Source organism: Arvicola amphibius, chromosome 9 (genome assembly GCF_903992535.2).
Source record: "Arvicola amphibius chromosome 9, mArvAmp1.2, whole genome shotgun sequence".
Lineage (NCBI taxonomy): Eukaryota > Metazoa > Chordata > Mammalia > Rodentia > Cricetidae > Arvicola > Arvicola amphibius.
Window position 1 is genome coordinate 123,054,093 of NC_052055.2, and position 17,564 is coordinate 123,071,656.

Consider the following 17,564-nt stretch of genomic DNA (forward strand, 5'->3'; position numbering starts at 1 on the left):
ACAGCTGACGTGGCTGGGGAGGTGACAGCTAACATGGCTACACTCCAGCATCCCACAGTCCACCTTTTTTTAAGGTTTATTTTTTGATGTACAGTCAGGTTTTGCCTGCATGCATATACTGTATGAGGAGTTACAGTCAGGAACTGCCATGTGGGTGCAGGGAATTGAACCCTAGTCCTTTGAAAGAGCAGCCAGTGCTCTTAACTGCTGGGTCACCACTCTGGGCCAGCAGAAACAGATGGTCCATACCTCCAGAGTCAGGCTTGGTTCAGCTAGGAAAGGCCAGGCCCCGGAGAAGGGGGTCCATTTGTCCCCTCTTGGGTGTTCAGGACCAGGAGATGAAATTAAGAAAATGCCAACATGGCCGCTACAATATTAGGGAAGGTTTTTATTGTAGACATGAAAGAGAGAGACAGAGAGAGAGGGCAGAGGCATCTGGAAGAGTCCAGAGCAGAGGGAAACAGGAACAGGCTGGACAAGTGGAAGCCTTGGAAAGAGTGGAGACTGAGCTAGGCAAGGAATAGAGAGGATGGGGGCGGGAGAAGAGTGGAGGGTATAAAGGATGGCCGCCTGATGTAAGAAGGGCCAGGGGGCACCAGGTCTCATTCAGGGTGGCTGTGAGGCACCATGTGGTTGCTGGGAATTGAACTCAGGACCTCTGGAAAAGCAGTCAGTGCTCTTAACCCTCAGGGTTTGGAAATGTACAATAGTACTTGTGTGAATTGGGATGGAGAGAACCTCAAGGCTGGCATGAGCTTCAGTGTGTGGCCACAGGTACATGTCATAGAGAGCTATATGTCCCTTCTGCCAGGTAAGGAAAATGTCTTTCTTTTGGCAGATGACAACTGGTTTCACAAGTTCCTGAGAAATGCTGGTTTTTATCTAACTGCCAGGAAGTCCAGGTTGAGCTGGGCTTAGACTTGGATAGAGGCTTGCCCTTTTAGAGGTGGGGAAACAATAGGTAACCTTTGGACTTGACAGGGGCAACCTTTAAATGTTTGATTTTGCTGGGAAGTGGTGTGGCAAGTCTTTAATCCCAGCATTAGGGTGACAGAAGCAGGTGGATCTCTGAGTTCGAGGCCAGCCTGGTGTACAGAGTGAGTTCCAGGACAACCAGGGCTGCACAGAGAAATGTTCACAAAAAAAAAAAAAAAAAAAAAAAAAAAAACCCAGGGCTGGAGAGATGGCTCAGAGGTTAAGAGCACTGCCTGCTCTTCCAAAGGTCCTGAGTTCAATTCCCAGCAACCACATGGTGGCTCACAACCATCTGTAATGGGGTCTGGTGCTCTCTTCTGGCCTGCAAGTATACATGTAGACAGAATATTGTATCCATAATAAATAAATAAATAAATAAATATTAAAAAAAAAAAACCCAAACCAAAACAACCCAACAACACCCTCCCCCCCAAAAAAGTTTTATTTTAAAATACGAAGTGAAGGGTGGGATAATACGGCTGCTTTAATTTTTGAGACAAGATCTCACTATGTAGCTCTGGCTGTCTTGGAACTCACTGTGTTAACCAGGCTGTTCTCCAATTCACAGATAGTCCTCAGCCTCCTGAGGGCTGGGGCTAAAGAGGGGCCCCACCCTGCTTCTTGTTTATTTGAGACAAGATCCCCAGTGTCCCAGGCTGACCTTGAATTTGTTCGTGGAGGCAAATGACCTTGACCCCCCCCTTCCCCTCCAGTTCACCAGGGTTGGGATCCATGGACCCCCCCCCCCCCCCCCAAGCTGATTTCTTGCAGTGTAAAGTATTAAATCCAGGGCTTTCTGGAAAACAACCAAAATTCATTGCATGTTTAAGGGATGCACTACTATATGTTTAAGGGATGAACTACTGCATGTTTAAGGGATGCACTACTAGACAACAGAACAACTATCATTTGAAAAATATCTGTAGCTCTTGTTCCAAGAAATAAAACCGAAAGCACCACACAGTACCCTGCATACTTAATCCTGATGCTCAGGAGGCAGAGGCAGGGGATTACTCTGAATTAAAGGAGGCACAGAAGTCTTTGTGCGCACAGATAAGCACCAGGGGAACCCGGAATATTAAAGTGCACACGGTTCTATGAAATACCTGTGTCTGCCCAGAAGTCTGCAGTGGACTGTTCTCTGGCCTGGTACACTTGGTGCTGCGTGACTAAAGATCTTTCTGGTACCGGATCCTCACAGACCCTTATCGTAAATTTGTTTTTCTAAGTCAATCTGCAGAACCTGATTTTACAAAGAGTTTCAATATTTCTTTCTATTTGGTTTACTTTGTTTCTCAAGGGGATGTATGTAAGCTTTGTTGTGAAAGTGGGGCTGAGCTAATTATCACCAAGATAGTGTTCACCAAACTGTGCTCTGCTTAAATATGCAGGAAATAAACCACTCCAGGAGTTTGAACAACATCTGACACGGAGTTGTATTCAGTGGAATGGCCTTCTTGCCTTACGGGGGTTGTTTCTCTGCCACTGTGAAAGCCAGAAGCATGGGGGCTGCGTGGTGAGCGCAAGGCCAGCCTCTGAAGCTACAGAGAAACCCTACCCTGTCTCGAAACAAATACAAACAAAAACAAAAGAGAAGAGAGAAAAAGAGGAAGGAGCTAGAAACCGGAAGTCAGACCTTAAAATTAGGTTCAAGTTTCGATTCTAGCTGGGCAGTGGGGACACATGCTTTAACCCCAACACTTGGGAGGCAGAGACCGATCTCTGTGAGTTCAAGGCCAGTCTGGTCTACAGGAGAGCCAGGACAGTTACACGGAGAAACCCTGTCTTGAAAACCATAAAAATGAAAAAGAAAAGCAAGCCGGGAGGTGATGGCGCACGCCTTTAATCCCAGCACTCGGGAGGCAGAGGCAGGCGGATCTCTGTGAGTTCTAGACCAGCCTGGTCTACAAGAGCTTGCTCCAGGACAGGCTCTAAAGCTGCAGGGAAGAGGCTGGAGAGATGGCTCAGTGGTTAAGAGCATTGCCTGCTCTTCCAAAGGTTCTGAGTTCAATTCCCAGCGACCACATGGTGGCTCACAACCATTTGTAATGAGGTCTGGTGCCCTCTTCTGGCCTGCAGACATACACACAGAATATTGTATACATAATAAATAAATATTAAAAAAAAAAAAAGCTGCAGGGAAACCCTGTCTCGAAAAAAACCAAAAAAAAAAGAAAAAGAAAAACAAACAAAACAACAAGAAAAAGTTTTGTTTCTACACACGCTTAAGTCTTCACTTCCACACACATCTGCCTGCCTCTGCCTCTCAGTGCTGAGCTTAGCGGTGGGTGGGTGCCACCATCCCACCATGCGGGGGCACCTTCCCATCAATTTAATGAGTGGGACTACGGGGTGCCCTGGACAGGGTTTAAGACGATAAAATCAAACCAGGGCCCACTAGGATTGCACAGAGGCTCCAGGAGAGACCCTGAAAACTATGGAGAAAGTCCTTCCAAGCTGTTGACCGTGCTGGAAATCTCGCTCAGCTGAGAGACCCTGACCAGCCTCCTGGTACAGGGCACCTTTCTTGACCCATGTCCCTATAACTCTCCCTTTTATCTTACCTCAGATTACCCTGCTTCCTCGGACTTGGGCATGAGACTAAAAATGTGAGCTCTCGGATGGATGCTTGGTGTCTCTACTGTCCCTGGTGGCCATCTTCTCGATGCCAGAGGGCTCCCCTGTAAGTCACCCCACTAGCTGCGCTCACAGGCTCCAAAGACAAGCTTCATAAGTATCTGTTTAGAATCCAACACAAACGTCCCTCCTTCTTTGGTGGCCCAAGACTCATCATCAGACCAATCACAGCTCCTCTTACAAACATCTTTAGTGTGTTCAGTCTAATTAAAATCCCCGACCTCCCCCTCACTCCACAGGACCAGAAGTCAGGGGGCTCATTTGTTTGTTTGTTTTTAGGAATTTTTTTTTTTTTTTTTTTTGGTTTTTCGAGACAGGGTTTCTCTGTAGCTTTGGAGCCTGTCCTGGAACTAGCTCTTGTCGATCAGGTTGGTCTCGAACTCACAGAGATCCGCCTGCCCCTGCCTCCCGAGTGCTGGGATTAAAGGCGTGCGCCACCACCACCCGGCGGTTTTTAGGATTTCTTATCTTATTTTCATTTAATTACTTAGATGGTTTGCTGTTTTATTTTGTTTTGAGACTATGTAAACATACTCACCTTAGACTTTAGCAATCCTGACCCTCCTGCAGCAGCATCCTGCAGGCTGGGATGTGAGGCACCACTCAGCCTCCTTAGGTTTCAGTTTCCCAATCTGAGGGCCACCTACAGAAACCCAGCAGGAGGAAACCAGCCAGCTTGGATTAGAGACACCCTTCCTTCACCCTTCCCTTCCCCTGGTTAGAAGAGGCCACACCCATCCAACATGTTGTCACAGCTGCTGGCTCCTTCTCCACCCTGAGAGACCCTAGACAGATGCTTGGACGTCGGGGCCAGGATGCCAGTCCATCCCGGTTTAAGTGTCTGTAACGGCTCTTCAGTTTCCAAGGCAGAGTTACATACAGTAAAGCTGGACAGGACTTAGTGACCATAGAGTGTGACATTAGGTTAGGAGAGTAAATAACCTGTCCTGGGCTAGGGAGACAGCTTGGGTAAAAGTGCTTCTCGTTCCAGCCTGATTCTGAGTACGATCGATCCCTGGACCCTGGGAACAGTGGAATAGAGAGCATGCTCACGCAGTAAAACTTAAACCAGGCGGTGGTGGTGCACGTCTTTAATCCCAGTATTCGGGAGGCAGGGGCAGGCAGATCTCTGTGAGTTCGAGGCCAGCCTGGTCTACAAGAGCTACTTCCAGGACAGGCTCCAAAGCTACAGAGAAACCTTGTCTCAAAAAAAAAAAAAAAAAAAAGAAAAAAAAACCCTTATAAAGAAATAAAAAATTGTTCCCAAATTTGAAAACCTTTCTCTCCTTTCTACCTGAGTTCTGGAATTAGGGTCAAAGGCATCAGGTGGGGGGGGGGGGTCGGGTCATCATAGCCACGCCCTTTAATCCTGGCAGTGCTGAGGCAGGCCTTCTGAACCTGCACCAAGCCAGCCAGCTGTCCCCCCCCACCCCCCCGCAGAGGTGAAGATGGCAGAGGAAGAGGGTAGTTTGGAGGAGGGGGATGTGTTCCTAGCTTTTGCTCAGAGTCCCACTCCTCCTCGGGGGCCCCTGCGGCGTGCTCTGGACAAGATCTTTCTCACCTTCCTGGTCCTCTTCCTGACTCTGCTGATGCTGGAGGCTGCTTACAAGCTGCTGTGGCCCCTGCCATGGGCGACATTTCGGGACTGGCTCCTGCAGACACCCGAGGAGGAAGGGGCGCTGGAACTCTGAGTGTCTCCCTGTAGACACCCTGACTTGCGACTGAGGTGAGAAAAGGAGACTTCAGAAGGATTGGGGTGGGAGGGATAGCTTAGGCCAGCATTCTAAGTTCCTTTCTGTTTATGTACACGTGGATGGGTGTCTGTGGTTGTGTGCACAAGGGTGCAGGCACCCAGATGCTAGAGGGTGTTAGATCCTCTAGGGCTGGAGTTACAGGACGCTGTAAGTGGGTCCTGGGACCCAAACTCATGTCCTCTGCCACCCCCCCCACGTTTAACTTTTTATACACATACAATGTGTTTTGATCATATTCATCCCTCAGACATCCCCTGCAACTCCTCCAGGATCCCCCTCCCTCCCTATAAGTTTTAAAAAAAATTAACTTTTTAGTCAGTATACAAGTGATGGGTTGTTTCATTGTGATATTGCAATATACATCATTGTGTTACCTGCCTCTTCCACTGCTATTCTGCCGCCCACCCTTGCTGGTCCCCCCCAAGGGTCTCATGCTGCTTCCTGTCACCTATAGCCCATTTCCCTCTTGAGTGGCCCTCTAGACTGCTTCTCCCCTTTCTAATCTACACATATGAGCTCACACACGAACACACACACACAAGCATACACACACATGAACACACACACACACCTCTGTATACATACGGTATATAAAGTTTAAATCCAGATTCCCATATATGAGAGAATAAAAGGGATAATCTAGTCTTTTGAATATAGCTTAATTTTCTTGAGTGATTTCCATTTCCTCTGCCTTTTTGCAAATGTTACCTCTTAAGTTTTCTTCCCAGCTGAATAAGACCCCAGTGTGTATGTGTGTACCACATTTCTTTGTCTCTTGATGGACATTTAGGCTGCATCCATTCTTTCGGCTTTTGTGAGCGCTACAGCAATAAACATGGACGAGCAGGCGTCTCTGTGGTGTTCTAACTTTGGCTTCTTCAACCACCGCTCCGGGATTGACACAGCGGGATAAGTTTGGTCTCAGGCCGTGCATATGTCTAGAAGTGATAATCTTGGCCCACCTCAAACTGGGCTAAAGAAGGGTTTCTGGCAGATAGATAAAAGTCAGAACTCTTCAAGAATTTGTGAAACACGTTCCTGTCTGCAAAGAGGACTGATTTCCCTTGCCTCTGGAAGAAGGGACAGATGGCTCTCCATTGACATGTATGCGTTGTGCCTTTCTGCCTATGAGAACCCATGCTACCCCCTAGGTTCCTACAGTCCCCATTCATAAATACCTGTTATTTCAAGGCCCCATTGCTAACATCCTGGCCCCTCTCACCTCTTCCCTAAACTGCCAGACCTGCTCCAGCTCTGGGCTTACCTTCCCCCAGCTGCTCATCCTCCTTATAACCTGCTACTTGGGACCAGCATGGCGCTCACAACTCATCCCAAGGGCCAGCCACCCTCTTCTGGTCTTCGTGAGCATCAGACACACAAGGGGTGTATATACATACATGCAGGCGAAACACCCACACTCGTAAAGTTCTGAGTAGCTGAAATTATTGCAAGAACAGAAGTGTGCAAACAGTGCAAACCCATGTTTGTATTTATTCATTATGTACTGTATCCTGTCGTTTCACCTCCATTACTCTCTCACACCCCCCTCTCACTCCCATGGAAGATGTTTTCCAAGTCAGCGTTTTCCCCACGGTCCGGCATTTATTTTCCTTCCTTCCATCCCCTCTTCTTCCAAGTTCCCTCAGCCTAGGACTTGCCGTCAGTTTGCTTAATTACTAATTTAAAAAAATACTTATTTTACTTTGTGCGTATGGATGTTCTGCCTGCCTGCATGTATGTTCATCACGAGCATGCCTATTGGATGGCTGGGAACGGGGTTACAGGTGATTGAGTCTTTACGTAGGTCCTGAGAAGCTGCGAGTGCAACCTCTCCTCACCTCCTCCGGCCCCTGCACTCACAGAGACACCGGCACACACAGACATAAGACAGAAAATAAACAATTGTGAAAAGACGGGGAACCTTCATTTCAGGCATCCACTCAGGAAAACCCATTTTGAGAAACCCAAGGGAATGGAAATTAAATCCTTCATTATCTTTAGAGTTCCGTTAACTATTGAAGAACTTTCCTGTTTCCCAATTTAAATGCCATAAGCTCAGAGGGCCGGACAGGGAGCGAGGTTTTTTGTTTCGTTTTGATTTTGTTTTTTTTTTTTTTTGTTGTTGTTTTTTAAGCGAGTTTGAGGTTCGGGTCCTCTGCGAACCACTGGACTTCTCGGTCCCGCGAACAGGCAAGATGTCCACCACCTGAGGAACGTGGAGGGCGGCAGAGGGGCGACCTTAGCGCGAAGGCTGTTCACTTCTGGCTCCCTCACCAGCACACCTGCGGGCCTCGCCTCGCTAGCCGCCCCTCTTTTCTCCGCAGCTCCGGGAGGAGACGCCCTGAGGCGTCTTTTCGAGCCTCTTTTCGTCTACCGCGCTCCCAGCGGCAGTTTACGCGACTTCTCCGCAAGCCCGCGCCAGGTTGTCCCGCGCCCCGCCTCAGGCCCTGCGAACCCCACCGTGAAGCACAGCCTTCTGGTCAGCATGACCCCCGGAGAAAGAGGGCCGGCCGCCACGTCGGTGGTGCCGCGTGGGCAGCGCTCACCGACAGCAATAATAACAATACCTCACTCGCGCGGCGTGCTGTGCTCATTCGTGTGCGTGTGCGTCCGCGCCTGACCGCCTCCAGCTGCGCGGCGCCACGGGAAGGGACGGGAACCCGGGGCCCGAGAGAGAGAGCACGGTAGCGAGTATCAGGCTTACACCAACCCAGCACAGGCAAAAAAAAAAAAAAATTTATTCCGTTCCTTGGGGCCGTGCACAGCTGTAGAGAGAGCCCAGCTCCTTAGGTACCGTGTGGGGGTTCCTTCCCCTTCTAGGAGCTGGGGTTAGATCTTGCCCGCCCTCGACCAGATCGCTTCGGGGAGGTCAGACTGGTCTGGTGGCCTCGGCAGGCACCAGGTGCAGAAAGCTCCACGCCTTCCCCGAGGAGGGTTGTGCAGGCCAGGCCGTTGCCGTACGGCAACATGGCGCGCCCCGTACCGGAGTGCCAAAGCCCCGCCCCCCTGAGCGTCTGAGCACTGGGAGCGGCGTCCTAGGTGGGGCGGGTTACGCGACGCTTCCGGCTAAACAAGAGGAGTGGGTGCCGTACAGCAACATGGCCGCCCGCAGGTGCTACTGGCGGAAACTCTACGGCTTCCGGTCCGTAGTGGGGCCTACGGTGGGGGTTGGGGGAAAGGAAGGCGGAGGGAACCATGCGAGGTTCTGTGATCCGCGGTGAGGGGATCCTCGAGAGACCGTTTCAGAGGTGGGGGCCGGGCCGTGCGCGGAGCGGGGCTGGTTGGGCAGGAATGGCGAGGGCGAGGGATCGGCGGGGCCTGAGTGCCGAGCCTGGAGGGGCAAGCTGTATGGTACCTTGCCAGCCCCGAGGAGGAGTGAGGCGGCCTAGGGCTGAATTGGGGGAGGGGGTACTTGGCGGGAAGCTGGGATAGGAGACTGGCCCCACCTGCAGCTGGAAGCCCAGTTTATCAGGAGTGCCCGGTGGTGAGCTCGCTGTCGGTTACGAGTCAGAGAATCGGGGGGAACCGGGGTGCGGCGAGAGGCAGGGGACTTAAGGTGGAAATCTCCAGCCTCAAGTCCCGGTTTGAGGAATCCCAATGGAAGATGGAACATGGACCGAGCTGTAGGAAGGGAGAGGGGACTGATTGGGCTTCATCTGGCAGTCAAGAGTTGGAGTTAGGGAAAAACTTGCAGAAGCCAGGAGGTGGTGGCGCACGCTTTTAATTCCAGCACTCAGGAGGCAGAGGAAGGGGGCTTTGTCAGTTCAAGGCCAGCCTGGTCTACAGAGCGAGTTCCAGGACAGCCAGGCCTACTCAGAGAATCCCTGTCCTGAAAAACAAAAAATAAACAAAAAGGAAAACTCGGAGTGAGACCGTAGTCGTGGATGAGGGCGGAAGTGGCGCCGACGGGGTGTTGGTTTTTGTGGACAGAGTCAGGGAAACTCAGAGGCCAGCGTGGGACCTTTTACTGGAATGGGAAGTAAGAAAGAACTTTCCAGCTGACAGAGATGGGAAAACACAACTGAGAGACCGGAAATTGAGGGGTGGAGTTCAGGGTGGGGTTTTAAGATGATCTGGAAGGTTTGCCCCCAGTACAGCTTTAAACTGGTAGTTGTTGAAGACAGTTAGGGAAGGTCTAAGCGATTCCGAGATTGGGGTACGTGATGGGGCAGGGCCCTGCAGGAGGTGCTCCTCCTGTGGCCCCTTCCCATCCAGAACTCTGACCTTCCCAACCCTTCCCCTCCTTAGGGGGATTTGATCCCCCATGGCCGCCTCTGACAGTGTCATTGTGCTGGACGATGACGACGAGGACGAAGCAGCTGCACAGCCGGGGCCCTCCCACCTGCCCTCCAATCCTGCCTCACCAAGGCCAGAAGCCTCTGGTCCCTCTGAGTCCCATGGGGATGGAGGAAGCAGTCAGTCAAGTGGCAGAAAATGCTACAAGCTGGAGAATGAGAGGCTGTTTGAAGAGGTAAGCGGCTGAGAAGTCTTCTTTTGTTTTTGAGACAGGGTCTCTGTGGCCCTGGCTGCCTGGAACTGTCTAGGTGAGGCTGGCCTTGAACACACAGAGCTCCACTTGCCTCCTGACAGCTGGGATTAAAGGTGTGAACCTCTGTGACCTGCTAGGGAAGATGGAAGGGGAAGGGGATTGGATTGGCTATTGTTCTGGCTTTCCCACTAATTCCATTTTTTTTTTTATGCCTTCCTTGTCCCCCACCATTCCCATGAACTCTTTCTAGTTCCTTGAACTGTGTAAGATGCAGACAGCGGACCACCCTGAGGTGGTCCCGTTCCTCTACAAACTGCAGCAGCGTGTCCAGTCTCTGTTTCTGGCCTCTGCAGAGTTCTGCAACATCCTGTCCCGGATTCTGTCTCGGGCTCGGAACCGGCCAGCTAAGCTCTATGTCTACATTAACGAGCTCTGCACTGTTCTTAAGGCGCACTCAAGCAAGAAGAAACTGAACTTGGCTTGTGCAGCCTCAGTGCCCAGCGAGTCCTCTGGTGATAACCCTCCCTCTGCTCCCTCCTCCGGCCTGACAACTGCTGAGAACACTGCCTCCGAGGCCTCAAGGACCCGTGGTTCCCGGAGGCAGATCCAGCGCCTGGAGCAGCTGCTGGCACTGTATGTGGCAGAGATACGGCGGCTGCAGGAGAAGGAGCTGGAGCTCTCAGAACTGGATGACCCAGACTCCACGTATCTGCAGGAGGCCCGCTTGAAGCGGAAACTGATCCGCCTCTTTGGGAGGCTGTGTGAGTTGAAGGGCTGCTCTTCTCTGACTGGCCGGGTCATAGAGCAGCGAATCCCTTACCGTGGCACCCGCTACCCAGAGGTCAACAGGCGCATTGAGCGGCTCATCAACAAGCCAGGGCCAGATGCCTTTCCCGACTATGGAGATGTGTTGAGGGCTGTGGAGAGGGCAGCAACCAGGCACAGTCTGGGCCTTCCCCGACAGCAGCTCCAGGTCATGGCTCAGGATGCCTTCCGGGATGTGGGTGTCAGGTTACAGGAGCGCAGGCACCTTGACCTCATCTACAACTTTGGCTGCCATCTCACAGATGACTACAGGCCAGGTAGGAAGCCACTGGGATGTCTCTTATGGGTCCCTTAGGTCACAGAGGCTGCGCACTCTGACCCCACTATCTCACACAGGCATTGACCCCGCACTGTCAGATCCCACGTTGGCTCGACGCCTTCGGGAAAATCGGACATTGGCCATGAACCGGCTGGATGAGGTCATCTCCAAATATGCAGTGATGCAGGACAGAAGCGAGGAGGACGAGAGGCAGAAGAGAAGAGCTCGGCTCCTGGGCACCTCTTCCCAGTCTCCAGGCTCCCCCAAAGCCTGCTTGGATTCTGGTGAGGTATGGAAGGGTCAGCACCTGTCAGATCTTGTCTTCACCCTGCCCTGGCCACTAGGGCTTCAAGGGGACTTATGGAGCAGTGTGTGGAAGCACGGGAAGAATCAAGTCCTCCCTGGGGGGGTGGAGATTTGTGGCCTGCCTCCCTAGAGTTCTGGAAAAAGGGATTCCTTAGTCTCCTTTGTTCCCCAGGGTCCTAGTGGACTGGCGTCCCAGGAGTGCCCTACTACATCCAGAGCTGAGACTGATGAGGAGGAGGAAGAGGAGGAGGAAAGTGAGGAGGAGGAGGAAGAGGAGGAGGAGGAGGCCACTGAAGATGAAGATGAGGATCTAGAAGAGTTGCAGGAAGATCAGGGGACTGATGAAGAAGAGGAAGAAGGAGGTACATATGTAAGCAGAACAGCCCTCTGGGTCAGTTCTGCTCTGTTGGGCCGCCTCCCTCCCCTCCAGCTCCTTTGCACACACACCCCTGCCCCAGTCCTCACGCCACCCCTCTCTTTTCTTTTCCAGATAATGAAGGAGAAAGCCCCAGGTCCCCACCTGAACCCAAGAAAGGGCTCAGGTCTCCTGCTGAGCAGAGGAACAAAGGACTTAGAGGGCCAGCAACATCAGCATCACCCCTGGGAGAATCCCCAGACCCTCCCAGCGCAGATGCAGAAAGCAGTGGGGAACAGCTCCTGGAAGAAGGGAGTCCTGGGTCCCAGCTTCTTGAGTTAGAGGTTGAAGCCTTGCCTGAGGATGCTACCCCATCCCCTGAGGAAAGGGACATTTCCTTTTCCAGGAAACAGTCAGAAGACTCCCTCCCCCCCATCTTGGAAAATGGGGCAGATGTGGTTACCTCTACATCCTTCAATGGCCGTGTCTCTTCTCACACTTGGCGAGATTCCAGTCCCCCTTGCAAGAGGTCTCGGAAGGAGAAGCAGCAGCTGGAGCAGCAGCTGGGGTCCGGACCATTAGAAGACAGGTAGCGGGCAGAGGAGGAGGAGGGCAAGGATGGGGCGTTCCGGGGCGTTCCGATAGCCCCGGGCACTCTGCAGGGGGGCGGGGGGGGCCTTCCCATCCGTTCAGTAGTTCATTCTCTTTACCCTTAGCTGTCTAGAGAAGCAAACAGCTCAGCAGGGAAATGGGAAGAGCGAATGGACCCCCTTGGCCTCCCTGGCTCCTGTTGCTGATTCCTCCACAAGGGTGGACTCTCCCAGCCATGGCCTGGTGACCAGCTCCCTCTGCAGCCCCTTCCCATCCCTGAGAGCCCAAACTCCTCAGTCTCCATTTCCCCGACCTTGTATTTATAAGGTAAGCTGGGGCTGCTGTGTTCCCCGAGAATTCATTTCTTACTGTCCCTTGCCTCTGCAGGGTGCTGCACCTGCCACCTCCATTTCCCTGTCCTGTGTGTCTCTGTGTTTAGGTTTATTTTTCACATCCTAGTGTCTTATGCCTGTAACCCCAGAGGTTACAGAGGCAGAGGCAGGCAGATTTCTTAAGTTCAAGGCCAACTGTCTTGTCTACACAGTGAGTGAGTTCCAGGCCAGTCAAGGTTACATACCCTTGTCTCCCCCCACTTCGAGACAAGGTTTCTCTGTAGTTTTGGAACTTGTCCTGGAACTCACTCTGAAGATCAGGCTGACCTTGAGCTCGCAGAGATCCGCCTGTCTGCCTCCTGAGTGCTGGGATTAAAGGCCTGTGCCACCATGCCTGGTGAGACCCATGTTTTAAACAAACGAAACAAAAAAAACTTTTATTTTATGTGAAAAGGTGCTTTCTAAGCCGGGCGGTGGTGGCGCACGTCTTTAATCCCAGCACTCGGGAGGCAGGGGCAGGCGGATCTCTGTGAGTTCAAGGCCAGCCTGGTCTACAAGAGCTAGTTCCAGGACAGGCTCCAAAGCTACAGAGAAACCCTGTCTCGAAAAACCAAAAAAAAAGAAAAGAAAAGAAAGGAAAAAAAAAGGTGCTTTCTCTGCTTGTATGTCTGTGCACCACATTTGTGCCTGCTGCCCACGGAGGTCAGAAGAGGGCATCTGGTCCTTAAGAACTGGAGTTACAGAAGGCCGTGTGCTGCCATGGGAGTCTGGGTACCAAACCCAAGGTCTTCTGCAGAGCAGCTGGGTTGTCTTTCCAGCCCTTCTTCCTAGTTCTGTTTTGTTTTTGAGACAGGGTCTTTTCTATGTAGCTCTGGCTGTCCTGGAACTCTGTAGACCAGGCTGGCTCCAAACTCAGAGATCAGCCTGCCTCTCTCTCCCATGTGCCACCACACTGTCTTGACCTTGCTAGTTTTTAACCTAACTCCTTCCTCCTGACTTCTCTGCAGACCAGTGTGGCCACGCAGTGCGATCCCGAAGAGATCATCGTGCTGTCAGACTCTGATTAGCAGCCTCCCTCTCGCGCTCCCTGCCTCCAGAATGCTTTCGATGGCTGTTGGAAGATGGCGAGAGGCAGATGACTGAGCAAAGGATGGACTGAGCTCCTCCCCTTTTGGTGGTGTTTCTTTTGAGAAAAACATCAGATGTTTTAAGTTTTACACAGACACATTAATAAACAATGAATTTCTTTTCTTACTGTATTCTTGTCTTTACCTTGTTTTTTCCGCTGCGACAGCTGTAGCCTGGTTCATGGTTAGGTCCGAATCTGCCCTTACTAGCCTGGCCCTCGGACACCTTCTCCTGCGGGCGCCCTCATCACCCTTCCTTGAGCCTTCCCTTAGGCACTTGGGAAGATCAGCGCTTCGGAAGCCTTCCTAAGCCGCCTTACTTTCTCACTTGGAGCGGTTGAGTGAAAAGGCCAATCAGGGGCCGCCTCAAGGTTATTTGGCCAATCCGAGAGGAGGCGGGGCTTCAGGGGCACTGTCATTTGCTGGGAAGAGGGCTGTTGGATCCCGCGAGCCGCTAATGTCCACAGCTCGGGGTGGAGCCTGAGCAGCGGAAGCCGGTACTGGTCGTCAGTGGGAAAAGGCAGGCTTGGAGGATTAAAGGGGAACGAAGGCTTCGGCCAAACCAAGTCCTGGGTCCGCAGCGGCGGGGGGACCTGGCACCTTTAAGGTGGACTGGCGCGCTGGTCCTTTAAAGGAGAAGCGTCGGCGTCGGTCGAGTTTTGCCCAGCGGCACGGGAGGGGTGCTGGCCTGCGCCTTTAAGGTCGCAGGTCCGGGAGGCGGAGCGGAGGCGGAGGGCGGAGGGAGTCGGCACAAGATGGCGGCGGGAGGGGCCGGGGCTGCGGCTCTGGTCGCCGAGTGAGGGGGGGCCGGGGGCGCGCGGCCAGGTAAGCGGGGATGCGCGGGGCTGGGGGGCCCCCTCGGGTCGGGGAATCGTCCAGGGCGCCTTTGGGGCGGAGTGGGGGGCGGGGTTCGGGGGGGTGGGGGCAGACACGAGGCGGGGTCGGGTACCCAGGAGGCGGAGCCCGGCAGTAGCTGGGGGCGGCAGGGGGAGGGGCCCGAGAGTTGAAGGGGACACCCCTTCGCCCCAAGAAGTAGGTGCGCGTTTAGAGGAGCGGCGGCCGTGGGTAGGGTGGACGGCCATCCCCCGAGAGCCGCGGCTCTCCTAACCTAGGAACGCGCACTAACTGGAGTCGGGATACTTTTCTTTTGCTAGCGCTGCGGTTTGATGTCGTTTGATGGCTGCACTTGGATGACTGACTTAATCCTTCTGAGCCTCAGTTGCCTCATCTGTCCCATGGGGTTGAAAGGTACACCTACCCCAGTGTAACGGGGGATTACTAAGGCTGACACAATGTTTTTATGCGTTGACGGGCTGTGACTTTTCAAAATCCTATCATTCTTCTCTTTTTCCCCCCAGAGACCCCCCCGGCCGCCCTCTTCTTTCCTTTGTTCCTGTGGCTGGGGGGGTATCTCCTCCCGCAACATGGAGCCATCTCCTCTGTCACCCAGTGGGGCGGCTCTCCCGCTGCCTCTCTCGCTGGCTCCGCCGCCGCTGCCTCTGCCCGCAGCTGCAGTGGTGCACGTGTCGTTCCCTGAAGTGACCAGTGCCCTCCTGGAGTCCCTCAACCAGCAGCGGCTCCAGGGGCAGCTGTGCGATGTGTCCATCCGAGTGCAGGGCCGGGAGTTTCGTGCACACCGGGCTGTCCTGGCCGCCTCCTCTCCTTACTTCCACGACCAGGTCTTACTCAAAGGCATGACCTCCATCTCTCTGCCCAGTGTCATGGACCCGGGTGCGTTTGAAACGGTCCTGGCCTCGGCGTACACAGGCCGCCTCAGCATGGCTGCTGCTGACATCGTCAACTTCCTCACGGTGGGCTCGGTCCTCCAGATGTGGCACATCGTGGACAAGTGCACTGAGCTCCTTCGGGAGGGTCGCTCCTCAGCCACTACCACCACGGTCACCACTGCCGCAGCCCCCTCTGTCTCCATCCCTGGTGCCAGTGGCCCGTCAGGGAGTGGGGGCGCTGGAGCCCCGGCCACCTTGGGCTCCGTCCGCTCCCATGCTTCCAGCCGGGCCAGTGAGAATCAGTCCCCTAGCAGTAGCAACTACTTCAGCCCCCGGGAGTCCGCCGAGTTCTCCTCTTCCTCCCAAGATACCTTTGTAGCGTCAGCAGTGGGCTGTGGGAACCGTCGAGATGGTGGCCCTGGGTTTCCAGGCCCTGTGGTTGGCAGCGTGGCTGCCACTTCTGGAAAGCTGCTGCTGGAGGCAGACGAGCTGTGTGATGATGGTGGGGACGGGAGGGGGACCATGGTCCCCGGCGCTGGGCTCCGGAGGCCTTCCTGCATGCCTGCCGGTGCAGTGCCACAGAAACACTGGGTATATGTGAAACGAGGTAGAAATTGCCCTGCGCCAGCCTCTCTGGTTCACCAAGATCCAGATCTAGAGGATGAGGAGGAAGAGGAAGATCTAGTGTTGACTTGTGAGGATGATGAAGACGAAGAACTGGGGGGTGGCTCCGGGGTTCCTGCAGGGGGAGAGCCTGAGGCTACGCTCAGTATCAGTGATGTGCGGACCTTGACCGAGCCTCCAGTCAAAGGGGAGGAGCAGGTCAACTTCTGTGAGTCCTCCAATGACTTCGGCCCCTATGAGGGTGGGGGGGTCGGAGCAGGGCTTGATGACTCTGGAGGACCCACCCCCTCCTCCTATACCCCCACCCAACCTCCACGACCCCTCCTTCCTTTGGATGTGCCTGGCAACCAGATCTTGGTATTCCCATCCTCCTCCTCACAGGCTCCAGGCCAGCCACCAGGGAACCCAGCAGAACACGGGGCAGTGACCCTGGGGGGCACCTCTGCCGTGGGTCTAGGCATACCAAGTGGCTCTGGTGGGGCCCCTGGAGGGACAGGCAGCAGCGACGGGAATAAGATCTTTTTGTGCCACTGTGGAAAGGCTTTCTCGCATAAGAGTATGCGGGACCGACACGTGAACATGCATCTCAACCTGCGACCTTTCGACTGCCCGGTGTGCAACAAAAAGTTCAAGATGAAGCACCACCTGACTGAGCACATGAAGACGCACACAGGCCTCAAGCCCTATGAGTGCAGCGTCTGCGCCAAGAAGTTCATGTGGCGGGACAGCTTCATGCGGCACCGGGGACACTGTGAGCGCCGGCACCGGATGGGCGGGGGCGGGGCGGCATCAGGACCGGGATCCGGGGCTCCTACTGGGCCTGCCTTGCAACCTAAGAGGGAGTCTTCCGGAGTGGGTGGGAGCGATGAGGCGAATTCGGCCACACCCCCATCCCATAGGCGTGTCTGGTCCCCACCCAGCGTGCACAAGGTGGAGATGGATTTCAGTGGGGGCGGAGGAGCACACTGAAGGTCAGGCAATGGGGAGCTTAGTCTAAGGGCAACGTGGCCCCCGGAGTTTTTCCCACCACACTGTCTTCCCTTTTCTCTGCGGACTTGTATATATTCTGGAGAGGGCCTAGGTTGCACCATTGCCAGTAGGTTCCATTCCTCAGCCCCTTATTCCCTCGGTATCTCCGGAAGTAAGCCTTTTTTCTTCTCTCTTGGGCACACCAGTGTCCCACCATTACAGAATAGGGCCCACACGATGAGGGAGTGGAAAGGGGGCATTTTGAGCATCCCGGAATCACAGGGTCAACGGTCAGGTTGTGCTGGTTTGTGCCTGGTCTGTGTTTGTGTTGTGGGACGAGGTCTTATCCTTTCCCCTCCTGAAGGATGCGCCCCTTATTTCTGTACCAGCCCCGCTCTTCCCAAGAAGATTCCCAATTGGGTTTTCGTGAAAGTGGGTGGAGACAAGGAATGAGTCGCGTAGTATAGGTTTTAATTTTTAATGGTGATTAAAATATTTATTGGTCACTTCACTTGGCTTCCCGATAGCCCCTCTGTGTTTGTTGGGACCTGGCACCGGTCGGGGAGGTCGGAAAACGCGGGTGTAAAGCTTGTA

At 53.6% G+C, this 17,564-nt stretch overlaps 3 protein-coding genes across 6 annotated transcripts; all 3 read left to right on the forward strand.

Moving 5' to 3' along the window:
- Nucleotides 1-5,060: 5,060 nt before the first annotated feature.
- Smim40 (small integral membrane protein 40) lies at nucleotides 5,061-5,303 on the forward strand. Its single transcript, XM_038341374.1, has one exon. The coding sequence runs from the start codon at nucleotides 5,061-5,063 to the stop codon at nucleotides 5,301-5,303; it is 243 nt and encodes an 80-aa protein (XP_038197302.1).
- A 3,162-nt stretch (nucleotides 5,304-8,465) lies between these two features.
- On the forward strand, nucleotides 8,466-13,782 carry Daxx (death domain associated protein). The gene is made up of 8 exons (XM_038342466.1): nucleotides 8,466-8,614; nucleotides 9,615-9,837; nucleotides 10,106-10,937; nucleotides 11,017-11,228; nucleotides 11,418-11,607; nucleotides 11,736-12,189; nucleotides 12,317-12,518; nucleotides 13,531-13,782. Exons 2-8 carry the CDS (start codon nucleotides 9,631-9,633, stop codon nucleotides 13,588-13,590), a joined length of 2,157 nt encoding a protein of 718 aa, XP_038198394.1. The 5' UTR covers nucleotides 8,466-8,614; nucleotides 9,615-9,630; the 3' UTR covers nucleotides 13,591-13,782.
- A 312-nt stretch (nucleotides 13,783-14,094) lies between these two features.
- Nucleotides 14,095-17,481, forward strand: Zbtb22 (zinc finger and BTB domain containing 22). 4 transcript variants are annotated; one of them, XM_038343229.1, is made up of 3 exons: nucleotides 14,095-14,147; nucleotides 14,805-14,898; nucleotides 15,009-17,481. In XM_038343229.1, exon 3 carries the CDS (start codon nucleotides 15,075-15,077, stop codon nucleotides 16,968-16,970), a length of 1,896 nt encoding a protein of 631 aa, XP_038199157.1. In that variant the 5' UTR covers nucleotides 14,095-14,147; nucleotides 14,805-14,898; nucleotides 15,009-15,074; the 3' UTR covers nucleotides 16,971-17,481. The 4 variants fall into 4 exon arrangements, with proteins under 4 accessions (XP_038199157.1, XP_038199155.1, XP_038199160.1 ...); XM_038343227.1 differs by lacking the exon at nucleotides 14,095-14,147 and adding an exon at nucleotides 14,162-14,475; XM_038343232.1 differs by lacking the exon at nucleotides 14,095-14,147 and adding an exon at nucleotides 14,162-14,475 and having other exon boundaries at nucleotides 14,805-14,890; nucleotides 15,058-17,481.
- The last annotated feature ends 83 nt before the right edge of the window (nucleotides 17,482-17,564 follow it).

Bases quoted from the DNA above. Each gene is read 5' to 3' on its own strand.
- Daxx (XM_038342466.1), top strand. From the start codon at position 9,631: ATGGCCGCCTCTGACAGTGTCATTGTGCTGGACGATGACGACGAGGAC. The intron at 11,608-11,735 runs GTACATATGTAA...TTTCTTTTCCAG, and splicing joins TGAAGAAGAGGAAGAAGGAG to ATAATGAAGGAGAAAGCCCC. The intron at 12,519-13,530 runs GTAAGCTGGGGC...ACTTCTCTGCAG, and splicing joins CCCGACCTTGTATTTATAAG to ACCAGTGTGGCCACGCAGTG.
- Smim40 (XM_038341374.1), top strand. From the start codon at position 5,061: ATGGCAGAGGAAGAGGGTAGTTTGGAGGAGGGGGATGTGTTCCTAGCT.
- Zbtb22 (XM_038343229.1), top strand. From the start codon at position 15,075: ATGGAGCCATCTCCTCTGTCACCCAGTGGGGCGGCTCTCCCGCTGCCT.